The sequence below is a fragment of the Gambusia affinis genome, linkage group LG23, assembly GCF_019740435.1.
Source record: "Gambusia affinis linkage group LG23, SWU_Gaff_1.0, whole genome shotgun sequence".
Taxonomy (NCBI): Eukaryota; Metazoa; Chordata; class Actinopteri; order Cyprinodontiformes; family Poeciliidae; genus Gambusia; species Gambusia affinis.
In genome coordinates this window covers 3,349,546-3,366,037 of record NC_057890.1, presented here as the reverse complement: position 1 = coordinate 3,366,037, position 16,492 = coordinate 3,349,546, and the positions used below count along the sequence as shown (strand labels likewise).

The 16,492-nt window shown below is 39.4% G+C and overlaps 1 protein-coding gene across 3 annotated transcripts in view; it reads left to right on the top strand.

The window, feature by feature from the left end:
* The window catches only part of ptprz1b (protein tyrosine phosphatase receptor type Z1b), a 58,406-nt gene that overhangs the window by 15,233 nt on the left and 26,681 nt on the right, over positions 1 to 16,492 (top strand). For all 3 annotated transcript variants that reach the window (XR_006369759.1, XM_044107912.1, XM_044107911.1), the window contains exon 2: positions 4,755 to 4,823. Coding sequence is in view for 2 of the 3 variants with exons in the window: in XM_044107912.1 (XP_043963847.1) it covers positions 4,755 to 4,823 (69 nt within the window). In the remaining variant the exon portion in view is untranslated. The remainder of the gene's footprint in view (positions 1 to 4,754; positions 4,824 to 16,492) is intronic.

The following is a 16,492-nucleotide window of genomic DNA, read 5'->3' as shown; positions in this document are numbered from 1 at the left end:
CATGTTTCTCACACTGAAACACTGAATCCAGGGAGCATCAATTGATTAATCAAGATTAATCGATTATTGAAATAATTACCGATCGCTTACTGGAGTATATAGACTCATCCCTGTTGCTTGTGTGCGTTTTTTGCCACACTTTTTCCTTCCACTCAACTTTCCAGTCTTATACTTAGATACAGCCCTCTGTATTTAACTATTCAACCTGCTTTGTCAGCCGTTACTTTTTTATTTTAGGCTTCTCACACGTTGCTCACTTTAAAACACAGAACCCCCAGCCTGCGGAGGCTGAAGTGACTCTCTGCTGGAAAACTGTTAAGTTAGCAGTATTCCCCGTGATTGCATAAATATTTCAGTGTATGATTTTTATATATATATATATATATATATCAGTCTCATGCATCATCATTTTCTGGAACACTGAGTTGTCGGTCTAACTGTTTGCCATAATCATTAAAATGAACAGAAATAAGCGCCTGAAGCACATCGTGTCAACAGCACAGTCAGAACGTTCTCTGGTTAAGCGGACGCAGCGGGATAAAACCAGAGAAACGCTAAGTGTGAGAGAGGTCAAGTGTGGTAATTTACCCGGCTGACACTCCACACACAGCTGAAGGCTATATAAGTTATCGTCTGGCCTCTGAAGACAAGCGCCTGCTGGAGTGTGTGTTGGTGGTTCGGCGGCCAACAGGTGTCACGTTTTATATGAGGCGGATGTTGTGTGTTTGTCACTGACTGCAGCTGCTGTGTAAGGTTACTTTCACTCAAGAGTGTAGTTATTTTTATATGTTGTGACCTAAAGAAAAAAAAAAAACTAAGAAAGTGCTACTTATTATGTGATGACAGTTGGTTAGATTGATGTCATGTTTTTGAAGATCGGGAAGCGGCGAGAGGTTTTGATGGTTCAATTTGGCTTCCAGTTGAAAGTTCTTTAGACAAAAATGGTGCTTCTGTACTTAGCATGGGTCAATGTGAGAGGAGTGTATGATGAGCAGCTTCATGGCAACAACACAACAATCTACCATTATCTAACTTATTAAAAAAATTAAATACCTTTCAAGAAAACATTTAGATTGCAAGGAATTTTATTTCTTTTATGCAATGCTATTATGTAGCATTTCAGAGTACAACAAGCTAATACTGGCTGGTTTATTAGTTTACTAGGGACATTTGTTTAAATAACTCGGTAGCAGAAATAACTTTGACATATCTGTGTTTGGTGTAAGCTTGGTAAAAATGGAGCAGATGTTAATCAGTCTGTTGACTGGAAGTGTGCAGTAACAGGGTGAGGAAGGACAATGGTGCGCTACAAAAGGTATGATTCAGCTATCCATCCAACTGTCACACAAATTCTACATGAACTTTTGAAATGTCACATAAATAAAAAAAACAAAAGGAAAACAAGGCAGGCACGTTTGAATCAACCAGGCTACGCAAAGCATGATTTTGTCATGGCTGTAATAAACAGGAAGTAGAGGTTGCTAACTAGCATGGAGCACATATCTCATCTATACATCACTCCCATCCCAGCCTGGAGTGCCTCTTGCCTGCCACTTGAGACTACAGTTCTCCCCTCCATGCTGGAAGTTTGGGCTTTGAAGTTGTCAGAGTTTTGTGCCTCTGGTAAGGCGTAGACACACCAGTGGACTGGAAAGTGTGCTATGCCAGAACTTATTTGGCAAATGTGTTTCCTTCTCCCCTTTTGCACATTAACTCTTCTTTTTTAGTAAAGCCAAAACCACCTCAAGCTAGCATAAAAACTTTGTGGCAAAACTGAGAAAGTTATTTCAACTTCTATTGACTATACAGCTGGACAAAACTTAAGTCACGGATACTTTCTCTGGCAACTCAAAGAGACCTTTTCCCATTGAGGCAATTCTCAAAGTGACCATTTTGACTTCCATGCTAACTCTATTTTCTGGTCAGAATGATGACCTTTGGAACGGAGACACTTATTATTCTGGTCTGGACTCTGGACTAAATTATGATCCCCTTCTGTCCAGTGTCAGAATTTAGTGGTTTTACTACCCTCGTCTGTCATCATAACCATGCCTGGACTGGGTAAGATTTATGAAATGGCTTGTTTGAGGTTAACTTTGAAGCAAGTGAATGGTTTCCTTGTGTTCTTGTGTGAGTTTCAATGCTTCTGCTTGCACAAGCATGCACACATTTTCTTTAGATCTCTTCTTTTAAATTTTGTGCCTAAAATTTTAAAGCTACTAGCATTCTGCCTGAGTGATTGGATGGCTAATCCAAGACTAATTTTTACTTTTGACCTTGAATAAACTGGCCTGCTTCGACTTCAGTAATGTCGTAATCTTTCCATTACCGGAAAACATCCTGCTAAGCTAAGATTAATAGGAAGGACTGCATGTGCAACAATCTGTTGCAAATGGTGATCTTTGTACAGTCCATTTTAAAAATTGCATAAGTAAAATCTCCATCTGTACACATTTGTAAGCAAAAGGAACAAACATCAGCCGTCCTGGACTGATATAGTTCAACCTCCTGGACTGTGTCTATGGAATTCTGAAGGGACATATTAGCATTTGTTATGTTTACCTGCAATACATTACAATACAACATAAGCTGTGTTTTCATTGACTGCATCAGTGCACAATTTGACATTTGGAAAATAAATTGCTCACATTTGTAATGGAACTGGAGCTTTACATCAAGTTCATAGGAAGAGCGATTTTGGAAAATTGAAGATTCTGACTTTTTTTTTTCTACAGAAAGTTCTGTCTTGTAAAAACCCTGAAAAGTGTTGGAAAGCAGGCGTCGTGTAGATGGGTGAAATCATGAAGTGATTCAGCGTTGGGCTTCCTGCATGGCCAACCTGCAGCAAAAAAGGCCCTTCACTTTCCTCTGCTCGCTTTAAAACACAGAGCCCCACGGCTTCTCGTCCTTTTGCCTTTTAGATGACTGATTTCTACTGTATGAGCATCTTAAACCCCTAACACCAGCTTGTCACCGCTTAAAATGTAAACGTACCTGAATGACCCAGCGTCCATCAAAACGGAGCAGCTTTGATGTCTTTTTTTTTTCTCCGCTGGCTAAAACAAATGTGTTGAAATTTCTGCTTTCATCTTAGAATGTTTTTATTTTGTTTGTGCAAGATAACCTCATTCTTTCTTTTCAGTTCATCCCTTCTTCTCCTCTTCCTCTGAGTAGATGGCTTGTAAGGCAGCATTTTTTTTGCCCACAAAATGTTTTAGCGAAAACTGCACCTGTAGCTGCGTTTCCATTACCGATGTGCACAAAACTTTGTCAGTATTCTGCTAATGCAGAATAAACACAATTTCACAATTGAAATAACTGGAACAAGTTTGTTCACACGACAAATGTTTAAAAAAACACTTCCTATTGTTACCAAACGGAAACGAAATGAAAGTCAGCTTTCAGTAAAAATGGATAGAAGAGAATGATCTTTCTTTGTTTAGGCAGAGTTTTGATAGCATCTGTAGGAATGGAGCAGATTTTGTCCTTATGTTAGACTGTGAAAATTGCCCAATCTGTCGAGCTAGGATTGTTTTTTATTTCTTTTTTTTTTCTGCTGGTGCTAAGTAGCTTAAACACAAAAATGGCTCCTCTGAAAATAGAGGCCGGGCTGAAGCTGAATATTAGAAATCTGTACACAAAGGCCAATGATGCTTTACAAGCCGTTCCATAGTAACCTCAGTGACGTGATGGAGGACTCGTGATTGAACTGTAAAAGTAAATGCAGTGGGGCATATAGTACTGTAACCTGTGCAGTAATTTATGATGTTTATACAAATACTGTAACTATAGGATTATTCGCAGTGTGTTTGTGCCACATGTTGTTGTTGGGATGTTACTGTGACCTAAATCTGACTCTGAACTACGCTTTCATCTTCTCTGGGGTTTTTTTCTTTCTTTTTTTCTTTTTTCAGAGTTACGCTTTGAAAGATCAAAGAAAGAGAAAATGTGTCATTTTGGTATTTTTCCTTCTTTGTGTGTGAGTGTATGAGTGTGTCTGTTGCTTTTTTTTACAGTTCCATTTAAAATGTTGCAAACTGATTTTTTTTTTTTATGTTCAACCCCATACATATAAATAAGCTTACCAGATATACAGCATGGCAACCTTTAGTTCAACTCACCCCATTTATTACATGTTATGCCTAATATATTCTACTCACTTTAATCTATTAATTGCTACACATTAGATGTAAATCATTTAGTTAAAACATCCATAACTACAGTGACTTACAAAAGGATTCATTTTCAGGTTTTTATAGTATAAAAATGTTCCCTTTCAACTTCACATTTGTATTCCACTTTGTGTTGGTCTTTCACAATAATTTCTAATCAAATGCAGGAATGTTTGTGGCTATAATGAGACAAAATATGTAAAAGTTCACTAAAAAACACCCCGACTCAAAGATCGGTCGGCAACTGGGGGCACGTTGAATTGAACCCACAACTTTAAAACTTTAAAACTACGAGTTGACTACACTTCCCAGTGTAAAAAAAAAAAAAAAAAGTGTTTTTGTTGTTGTTTTATTTAAATTTTATACAGATTCTATTCCTTTCTTAAGGTTACTCATGCAAATCTGCTGTAACAAACTTGTACTTGGACGTCAAATGAGAGAGAATGTGAATGTTGGAAAGCAGTGGGTGATTGATTTTTATTTGTTCTGTACAAGCTGTTGGAAAACTCCGTAGTTGAGTATAATACAAACCAATGATTAAAAATATCTGCTACAATAACATTTCTGTCTTGTTTTTGATAGTCCTGGCGGTGGAGCCGCCGGCCCAAGGCCTGGAGAAACTCCCAGAAGAAATGAACTGGTCCTACTCAGGTCTGTTTGATCCTTCTGATGTTTTTACTTGTTTATTGGCTGCAAGTGGAATTTTCTTTTCCAGTTTGTTGCTTCTAGAGCCGGCGTATCTTAAACGAACTACTTTTTTAAAACTTAATCAATTTTCCCAAAAAATAATCACTCATCACTCATTCTGCAGCTGCAGAGCTCGTATAAGACCCAAACGCCACAGCAGTATGAATATCTGATGAATTGCAGATATTATCCATTAACCTTTCCCGCATGAAAAGGCTGATCTGCCTCGGACCATATGGTTCGGTGACTTGAGCTAACTCAGCACGGGGCCCCTGCAGAGTTAAGCTACGATCAGACAGAAACAAAGAGTGGACGCAGACAGGCAGTAAGGACCCCTTAGGGAGCGATTAGAGTTTTACTGCTCAGGAGAGACCTGCCGGCCATCAGCAGGCTAAAACAAGAGCTGTTAGGGTTGTTAACCTTCACCTCCACAGATCACTTTAGCTGTAAAAGGCTGAGATGTACGATGATTTCCACTGCTGCTAATAGATCTCACCTGGAATTATAAAAGCAAACCGTTTCGTTTAGTTGATTAGTTACAATTACATCATCGGTTTGATCACTTAGACTGACAGCAATGTGAAAACCTTTTCTAAAGAACCCTCTCAGCAGGTTTTATGAATACTAATGGGAAGAACTGCTGCTTGTCAAATGACGTAGCACATTATTTTCGGTGCATTACCTCCAAATGATGATAATCAATACGAGAAATCTGAGATACTTAGGAACCATTAGACACCAAGCCAAATTACAACAGAACAAAACCTATTTCTACTTGTGAAAAACATGTTCATTTTGAGGAAAATCTAACGGGGTTTATGCTCAATTATTGACCTACCCCCTTACTTCCAACCTTGGATGAATACAAAGCCAATGCTTTAATTCATTTTCTACCCATTACTGCTGTTATACGTGACAAAGACTGAATCTCAATAGGCGCACCTGCATTTCATCCTTCAGATTGCTCTGTCGTCTTGTCAGAGCTTTACAATCAATTTGTCTGCCACCTTCACCTTGTTTGTCAAATTGTAATGGCTTTTTTTGTGTGATACACTGACATAAATAATGAACAACCTGTCAGCAGCAGAAGTGAAGTGGATCCACATTTTCCTTTTTCCTGTGTTAGGTATGGAAGTTCATCAACACAAATGAGATCCTCTGGTAGTTCATTGAGACTCACTGTAACTGTAGCTACCACTGCGTGTGTGTGTGTGTGTGTGTGCGTGTGCGTGCATGTGTACACAAGCTTGTTTTTGTGTCCAGCTCTGTTTCTCGCCTTGTGCGGTGCTCTGAGCCGAGAGTAAAAGCATTAACATTTGAAAGGACCACACTTCATTGTGAGGCACAGCGCACTGCGTTTTTAGTTAGGTCAGAAGTAAAGGGAGGACTGGGGGGGAAGCGAATGAAAGAGAGACGGCCGGCAGAACGAGAGAGAGTGAGAGTCAGAGAACGTTCAAGACAGGATACATCCAAATCCCTATAGGCCTTTACAATGAACTCGCCTCCAACAAACCATGGCTGTTTGCTTAGATTTACTGCAACAGGTTTAAATGACTACATACCTCTCATTATATGCGCTTATACAACTACTTATCAACCTGCCATGTAAGAAAGACAGATTTGTTTTGTCTGACACTAAGGGAATTTCTCACAGAAGTTTTTACCTTTAAATTTTGAAGCATATGCACATTTGTTTTCAGGCCAGTTAAACTATATTTGGTTGGGCACCAAAATTGCCCACACCAGCTGTCACATTTTCAGCTGATGTGGTTCACTTTCACACTGCCACCTGTTCCCCTCTTCGTCTGTGGTGGCGCTGCACCGAGAACCAATGAAGGAAGTGACACAAAAACCTCTGAAGAAGACGTGACCGCAGCTTCTATCTACATGAAATGTAAACAAAAATGGAGTGGTGTGAGATTTCTATCGTTGAGGGATTTCTCTTCTGTCTTTGGCAAAAGACCTCGAGACATTTCTGGCGCAAGCGCTAGACTCTTATGTTTGTTTTAATTGTATTTACCCAGAATGCCCTGCACTGTAGCCTGCTTCTTGCTGTTCGGAGAGGTCTACGGTTCACTTGGCATTCACATATATTTTCGAACTGCCCTAGAGTCTGATTACGCAGTCACACCTCCCCTAACGAACTGGACCTACATGACGAACAAACTGGAGTTTGTTTAAAGCATACTGAACTGGGCTGGTGTGAACGCACACTAAGATTAAGATTAAGCTAAAAGGTTGTGTGTGCTTGAGCAAGGCAGTCTAAAACCCAATCCCCAAATTCAGTTCTGTTCCAACAAATGGGCCAAAGTCCCAGCAAACTGCTGGGAGAAGATTGTAGAAGGAAACTCGAAATATTTGATACAAAACGTGTCTAAAAGGCAATTTTAATCACCAAAAACTAATGAAACGTACGTGAATTTTTGAATTTGAAAAGATTTGAACAAAGAAAAACAAACAAAAGATGTTTTACCCGATTGTTTTGGCATGTTTTAAATAGAAATTCTTTTGTTGATCCCAATTGACTTAAAACAGGAAAAGTTTAGCCTTATTGTTGGACAGAAACTAAATTGCATTTCTACCATATGGAGTGAAAAAAATGCAACTGTTATTGAAGTTAAAATTATAGATAAGATTCATTTAACGAAACAAATTCTAAAATCAAAGGCAAAATTATCAACATAAATCCTACCTAAATAAAAACCTGAAAGTCCGTAAGAACCTCAAAATATTAAAATGTATTCATGCTTGAGCTTCAGAAAAGAAAAGAAACCCAAACACTCCTTTTTTTTGCATACCGGTTCTTCTGGAACATCTCTACATCCCTACTTCCAGGTTTCCCCAAGTGGATTCGTTGTAAATTATTAATGTGTTTATGCTTTTATTTGGTTCAACATGAAATAATAATCTTCTGGTAATCCAGACGAAGCTTGTTACAGTGGGGGGAAAAAAAAGTAAAAGTTTTTTAGAAACTTAACACGCAGGACATTCAAAGCGTCTTTTGAAGAGCTACGCTCCCATTTGATTTTCTTTTATAGCATTGCTATTTTTATATAGCAAAACAGAAATTTTTTTAATGTTATGTGTTTCCATCATTATTACTCTGTGCCTTGTCTCCAGGGGGTCCCTGGGATCCTTATGCCTGGAAGATACCCCTTAGGGCCCCATCTGCCATGTGTGTTGGTGCGCATGTCGTTGTGAATCCTGTTAACCCAGAGTTTCCCCTGCCAGGCAAATTTACTGGGAAGTTCCCAAAGGAATATTCCACAGTTCTTACACTGACTAATCACAAGAATTTGCATGTATGTTGTTTTTTTTATTTTATTTCTGATAAATAGTTGTTTGTTTTTCATTATCAAACATTTTTTTCCCCCGCTACTGTTTTCATATATGTATCATGAACCAAAGGAAGATTATGCAGCATATTGCCACTTCAGAACATTATGAGGAGTCTGAGCCAAATACGAGCTTTCTGAATCCAAATCTTGAATTTATTACTAGATAATTGCCGTGTGTTTTGTCATCCGTCTACCTGTTTTTGTTTCTTTGCCCTCCTGTCATCTGTTTCTCCTCTTCTACCCACTGAACCATAGCCGGGGGACATGCGGGCTTCAGGTGTGCTCTGTCTATGGAACACACACCTTCAGGTTTTAATTATGCATAACTCACACCCCCGTGTGCTATGCTTGCGCTACGTATTCCTTCACATCTGAAGGGAAGTGATTGGAAAGAGGTGGGCTCTGGCAGATGTGGAAGTGATTCATGCGAGTGCTTTCTTTTTTCTTTTTTCTTTTTTCTTTTGAAGTCGACAGTCGTCAAATCAGGAAATACACTGGCTCTGGTAAGGTGACCTGACAGATCCAAAAACCATTTGGAAACATTTTGTACTAGGTAGGACTTGAGAGTTACACACCTGGGAGCTAGTTTGAAACCAGTAGCTTGTAGAAGATTTGAAACAAAATCCTCATTGTTCTCAACACATCATCTAGCCAGACATTTGTTTTGATCTGTCTGAACTTTATAAATGTCGTGGTCGAAGATGGAAGTGCATTTCATCAACATTTCTCCTGCCACTTTGTACAAGGAGTTCTGTTTATGAACTTCTCCTGAAGGATGAAATGTTGTGGCCACAGCAAACAGCGTTCTTGTTGTGGCCACATTTCTCAGTTCTTATGAAACATCTTCAGGCTTTATCATTCAGCTGGCTGATGGAAGAATACACTTTCCCTTCACATTTAGGAATTACATAATTTCGCATTTCACAAAAACATCTCTTGTGTTTGACTCTTTACTCCAATCCGATTTTACTTGACATACAGGCTCTGACTTTATGGTCTGTCTTCGGACCGCTGAACAAGCATCAACTGCTAACCCTATGAACAAAACGTTTACTGTTTCCTCTTGTCAGGAAGGCAGCGGGTCATTTTACTTTACATTGTTTTTCTTCTATTCCTATTTAGAAATTTTTTTCCTCTCATTTTGATAAAGTTTGAGTTGTTTTGCTACCTGCTTTACACCAGGACTATAACGCCTCATTACTCCTCAGAAGCCAACTGATCAAGTATCAAATTGGATGCTGTTTTCCCATGCAATCACAACCATCACCACTTTGTGGCTTTACCTACTTTTGGCCAGAAGCAGGTGCACCGCATCCCCACCTTGATGTCGTCTTTCAGTGTTATTTTAAAATCTGAGAGCTAAAAATCTCTTGCTGTGGTGTTTCCACAACAAGATGAGGAGATGGAGTCGCTTGCTCTATATAAGAAGGCTCCTCTCATCCAGCCTCCTGTGCGTTTCATCTCTTTATCCTTCACTACACCACCCACAATGTTCTCAACTGCCATCTTAGTCACCAAATACTCCATTCTGGCTGCTCTTCTGCTCCAGTTGCTGCTCAGTCTGTGCGGCTGCCTCTGGAAGCCTTCGGGGAGTCGGGAGGTAATCACGCAGAGGTGTCTCTCCTCATCCACAAATAGAGGCTATGTGCTCCCTGCTACTTGTCCAGTCTTCATCAGCGTGTTGCAGAGCTAATGGCAATGGCCGCCACATGAGATGGTGTGGACTGTGAGGACATTGGCGGTTAAACGTTTTAGAGGAGCTCATTTTTACACATCTCCAGTGCCTAGCAGAAAGGTTTGCAATGCTCACCGACTACCTTAGACTCCAAGGTAGAACAAAAACAACGTGTTTTCACACTACTGGAGGATAAATATTTAATAGAAATCAACTCTGCTCTGTTTTGGGGTGTGATTGAAAGGTTCACACTGTATTTTTCAGGTGCAAACATTGGATATTTAACGGTGAAAGAGTTGCAGCATTTTCCCCCCAAAAGGTGAGCGTTTAGTGACTGCTGTGTACTGGTGTGTGTACGCACAGTTCAGCTTTATATGGACTTCTTTTGGTAACCAGGCCTATTTATTTCCCCTTACTGTAAACTTAAACAGAATTGAGCTTTGGTTGTGGGTTGACTCCCTTATGACAAACAATAGATAAATAACATTCATTTATTTTGAATTTATAGTGGGGGTGGGCATTTAGTGTATCATTTATCATTTTTGGTGAAAAATGTCTTGTTGTCATAATCATTTTTGATTCATTATTGACACAATAAATTTCAGGTAATGTTAAAAAATTGACTAAAATATTTTTACTATTTCTTCTGTGTTTTTTTCACAAGAGCATCAAAAATACCAATACATTTGACAGTGTGATTAAATGAAGTCTGTGTTTGCATCGTAGTGAATTAAAACACACTTCTTCATGTATGCGGTTATTTTTAATATTGATGTTTTTCAAGAGCAGCATTTATGTTTATTCCGCTATGAATGCCTAAAAACAAAGAAATGAATAGTCTTTTTAACATTGTGTTTATTATTATTGGAATAGCACTACAAAACATTGTGATAATATTCCAAATCCATATCGCCCGGCCCTACTTTTTATATGTAGTCTGATAAAATAAAATGTGCAATGAGTGACTGCTTTTGTCTAAAACAACTTTGACTTTCAGTTTTTTGCTATTTTTCACTGCCACTGTGCTTCTAGGCTTCTATTTAAACAATGCTTCCAGTTCTTATTTGCTAATTAAACAGCAGCTTAAAGAGCAAAAAATAATAAGCCTTAAAAATCCAGATATTGTCTTCCATCGTGTGAAATTCAGCCATTATAAAATACAGGCAGACCCCACACATCCTGGACATGAACTATTTCAACCTTAGCATGTGTGCACTAACTCAAATTTCTCTTCTTATATCTATTTATATTCACATAAAACAGCACAAACCTAGCAAAAAAAGCTGCCTCTGACTGATCTCAGTTCTGATTAGATGTTTCAGGGCCCCTAAGATCTCCTGACAAACACACGGGGCCTCTCTTTCCCTCTAAAAATCAGAGCGTTTGATTGATAGCTGAGCTGGCTGCTGTTGTGTGTGACAGCTTGTCTCTGTATTAGATCTTCTGAATGAATCATGTGCCTGTTTCTCCGCGTGTGAAGCCTCTCTATTATCCATAATAGATTCATTTCTTATCTTGGATTCTCTCTAACTCTCCTTTGTGTCACTATGTCACACTGTGGCAGTGTGGGTGTGTGTGGGTGTGTGTGGGTGTGTGAAGGAAAATCTAAATGATAAGGGTCAATGCCTTCCTGGGAAATGTAGTTCTATCTGGGGAAACTGCAAGTCGTAAAGTAAAAAAATAAATAATAACGTAAATGATTTTCCATCTTGCTTCCAGTTCACGTTTTAAAATTATTTTTGTTATATATATATATATATATATATATATATATATATATATATATATATTTTTTTTTTTTTTTTTTTCCACTGTGAAAAGAAGCCATGAGTTAATTGAAAAATAATGCTGAATGGAATATGAAAAATAATGGTCTCCTGGCGAATGCAGCGGCAATATAGCAGATTCAGAAAGCGCCATTAAGACAACACCAGCAGCCTCTCGTTTGAATATTTAATACATATTCAGCTATTTTTTGCCAACTGTGAAGCAGACAGGAGCCGACAGTCCCCAAAAAACCTCCGAGCCCTGCATTATTCAATCGAGCAATCGCCCCTGTTTTCTGAACAGTTAGCTCACTCAGCAGAGCCGAGGCGCAGAGGGTGACGTCAGCTCTAAGTGGTAGAAAACACACATTACACACATTGGTTGTGGGCGTGTGTGTGTGTGTGTATGCATTGCTTGCAGCTCTGGAGCAAATGTGACATTTCCTACTCTACGCTCCTTCCTCTGGAGCTTTTTTTGAAATATTTTCCTTCATCACCTTGTCTCGCCCTCTTTGTCCTCCTCACTCCCCTCATTCTCTTTTGTTGCCTCTGACCCCCCTCCACCCAGGCCTGAAAGGATAAGGGTGTCGAGGATAAAAAGAGCAATCGCTGTCACATCAGAAGAAAATATTTTCCTCATATTAAAGCCGGATCATTGTTAAAAGACAGAAAATTCATTTTCTTTTCAATCTTTACAAAATGCCACCATTCTGATTGTGAAACACGGTAGTGGCTTTGGGGGCACCTATTGCAGTTTTCTGGCCGATCACCGATTTTTTAAAAAGCCTGAGCTGATCCCATTTTCAAAATTCAGGAAATGGGATTTGATTTATTGGAGCACCACTAATAGTGGCGGTATCAAAAAATTGGGAAATTTCATATATTTTTTGATGAGAAAATAATTGGGGGAAAACTTGTCAGAGGCTTGTTCACCTTCCAGCTTGACAATAAGAGCTATAACGCTTTAAAACAAAACTCACCTGTAGAGCAGCAACAAATCATTTTCTAAACGTGTACTTAAAACGTTATGCTATTTAAACTAAACAAAAACTTCTTTCTACTTTCAGATTTTAGAACAAAATGAATCTTCTATTACAAAAGGAAAAAGAACAATTTTGTTGAATGAGGTTAGCCGTTTCTATAAATATAGATGAAGAAATGAAGAATGGGTGGCATAGTTTGAGGGTACTTTTAAAAGTCTGTCATAAATATTAAGAGCAGATTTTGCAGAAGAAGATTCAGGAAAAACACCTAAAATGACAATTTCTTGTTGCATTCATAGTCAAAAACATTTCCTTTTTGGTTTTGCGTATAGCCAAAACTCAGACCTATAGAACGTCTAGGTAATCTCTGCGGATATTTACATTAATCAGGATGTGCAATTACTAACTGGAGATCTTCTAAATTAAGTCCAGCAATAATAATCCCAAAGATTTAGTAAATTACAGATTATTGTGTTTTAAAATTAGATAATTTGTAGCCATATCTAACCTGCTTTTAACATTCATATAGAACAAAGGACTGAAGAATAAAAAGGAGGGCTCGTAATATTCTAATTTTCTGAATGTAAGATATAAAAAAAGGTCTGATTTGGAGAAGCGCTGGTGACACATCTACATACTTCTTTGTCTGACCGCGCTTGAATATCACGGAACTTAAGAGACCTGAAAAGTAATTTCCTCTCTGAATCATCCCCCATTTTTCTCCCAGCGCGAGCTCGAGCGCGAGGCGAGGCGAGTCCTTGCGGCTTTTAAACGAGCACAGCAGTCTTCAGTGACATCCAAGTCGGGCTTGAGGGTTTTTTCTTTCCCTTTTATTCCTGTCTTCAAACTGTCAGCTACTTGTTGCCATGGCAGCGTTATGTCAGCGGAGTCGCTCGGTGTGTGCGGATGTTTCTGTGTGCGCGTGTGTGAGGTGATGCTAACAGATAGCTGTAGGGGTGAGATGTGGCTATTGACCGCTGACACCCTCCTGACATTTCAACCCACGTGCGCGCGGCTCGCGTGTTTATTTTACTCAGAGCACAAGCGGAGACGGACACGTGGAAGTCTTTTATTGCAGCTGGAATTCTGGACGGCTTTGTTCCTTAACAGAAAACTTGAATAAATATTGCAAGAAATGCGAGTTTAGGCAGAGAAAAGGTTGAGGTTGTTGCTTTTATTGTAAGCAGGGCTTAATTTGAGCCTGTCCAGTAAAGAGGTGTTGGCTCTGCTGCTTTATAGGCTGATGTTGTTGCCACTCTACATTTGTGCTCTTTCTCTTTATTTTCAACATACTGACAGCTATTAGGAGCTGGAGGAGCCAGCGTTCTGCAGCTGGAGCTGAAGTAGACTGAAGGATTTCATTATGTCTGATGTATCTGTCAAACTGTTGTATTTGGACATCTCTGAGCTGCTTTGGTTTTAATTTGGATTTTTGTTCCTAAAATGCATTTTTATAAGAACCTAATAGGGGTGCACGTGCCAATACTTTCATGTGAAGTCAATATTGTCCACTGATCTTGTGCAAGGGTTTAAAAATCAACCACTGTCCTCTTCTGCTCTGCTGTGAGAGACGTTTGTCTCCATAAAGTCATCTCTGCACTTTCACAGTTAACAATAGTTACCCCTCTGTTGTCAACTCAACCATGTTCTTGCTATATTTACCAACATTTCAGACAGAAAAAAATTGGTATTGGTCAAAATCAGAACCAGCAGGTCTGGCTTTTTAAGAATCGGCAATCATCCAGAAAACTGCAGTCGTTGCACCTGTTGAACCTAAATTTAAATAATTTCCCCCTCATGATGCAACAAAAACAACTTAAAGTTACATAGGCATTGTTCTGAAATGCAAAATGTGTAAAACATCCATCCATTTTCTTACACCCTTCTTCCCTAATGGGGTCGGGAGGGTTGCTGGTGCCTCTCCAGCTGCGTTCCGGGCGAGAGGCGGAGTACACCCTGGACAGGTCACCAGTCTGTCGCAGGGCAACACAAAGACATACAAGACAAACAACCATGCGCACACACACACTCACACCTAGGGAGAATTTAGAGAAACCAATTAACCTGACAGTCATGTTTTTGGACTGTGGGAGGAAGCCGGAGAACCCGGAGAGAACCCACCATGCACAGGGAGAACATGCAAACTCCATGCAGAAAGACCCCGGGACCTTCTTGCTGCAAGGCAACAGCTCTACCAACTGCGCCACTGTGCAGCCCTGTGTAAAACATGTCAAATGTTTTTAGCTATGTGATTTCTAGATCTAACAGATACATCAAATACAACTACCTAGAAAACCTGCGGTGCATCCAAGATGAAACTTGTTTTGCCCATGTCTCTGTCATCCACACAAACGTCCACATCCAGGAATGTAAAGCCAGTGACAGCTGAACCATCTGCTCTGACCTCATTATGCCCATTGTCTTTACTGTACACTGCAGCACAGTACCCAACACAGACATTGGCTTCATCAATTACAGGGATTTAGCTGTGTAATTGTATTATTCAGCCATGTCAGTTCTTAAAATAAGTTTGTGATTGGGATGCCTTCCTCTTCTGTTGATGAGGAAGACAGGAGGAGTTCATTTTTCATTTAAACACCCATCTTTATAATCAGTCATTAGAAAAAAATAAACAGGACACCTATAATTTAGTATTTTTTGACATATTTGGACATATAGATATCATTTTTGCCAATACCGACAAAGTCATCAGGCGCACATGACTGTTTCATCTTTGCTCATCATTTGGAAGGAAGTTTCCATCGTTTAGAGCTTTGACGATTGTTTTGTTGCTTTTAACTGTTGAAGTGAATGTGGACATTATGGTGAGATCTCCCTTCAAAGAGCAGATTGTAGGAGGTTAGGACTCTGTTAAATTCAGGAGAGTGTTTCCACCACCAGTTGGGGTTAAACCCACACATCTAACGTTGCGTCATACTAGTGCGACGACGAACGTGATGCGCTGGTATGTCTCGTGAGGCAAGCAATGATGTTTTTCTGTCCCACAATCAATGGACTGTGTTGTGTAGCAGTAGCTCCACCCTAACTGTACCATACCATTGTCCTATAGACCTACAATGGAAGGGGGTCCAGGAATGGTGTCATACAAGCCGGTTGTATGGGTCGCTTGTGCAATGGACCAGACTGGACCTTTAGTAGAACTGGATCTTGCAGTAAGACAAAGACCCAAAATGTACCAGTAAATTCAACAAAGGTCTGAGAGTCAATGCTCGTATCCTGATCTCACTGAGGTGCTGAGGTGAACTGAAACATGCCTTAGTGTGCAAGATATACATCAAACATCTCAAAGAAGTGTCAATCCTACTAACATGAATGTGTAAACATAATAAACAAAACCATACGCATCCAGCTGTGATCATGTGACTGAATGCAGGTGCAGATCAGACATGCTATCATGAATAAATTCACACAAACGCACACAATCGCTGTCTGGAATTTCAGCCAAGAGCCTCCAATATTGACATGCGCTCATATTTTATTTACAAGTTGCTTTTTTTGTTGTTGTTGTTGTTGTTGCATTTCACATAAGGTTCATTTTTAATGATGCTTTAACATATGAAGAAGCGCGCTGGCTTTGTCTTTCATGTTACGGCCCTCTGGCTGAATGTTGTGCTGCTGCTGGTTTGGCTTTGAGTTTTTTTGTTTGTCTCTGTGTTTTCGTGTGTTCATCCTCTCTTACATAATTCATGTGAAAAGCATCCTTATGAAACAGAAAAACACACAGACCCACACCGCATCAGTGACTTCCAGCACAATCCATGCTGCACCGTCTTGAAAAAAATAAAATAAAACAAAGACAAACATGTAGAAGATTATTCACCCAAAAGCTCATTTAGTCATAAACATAAAA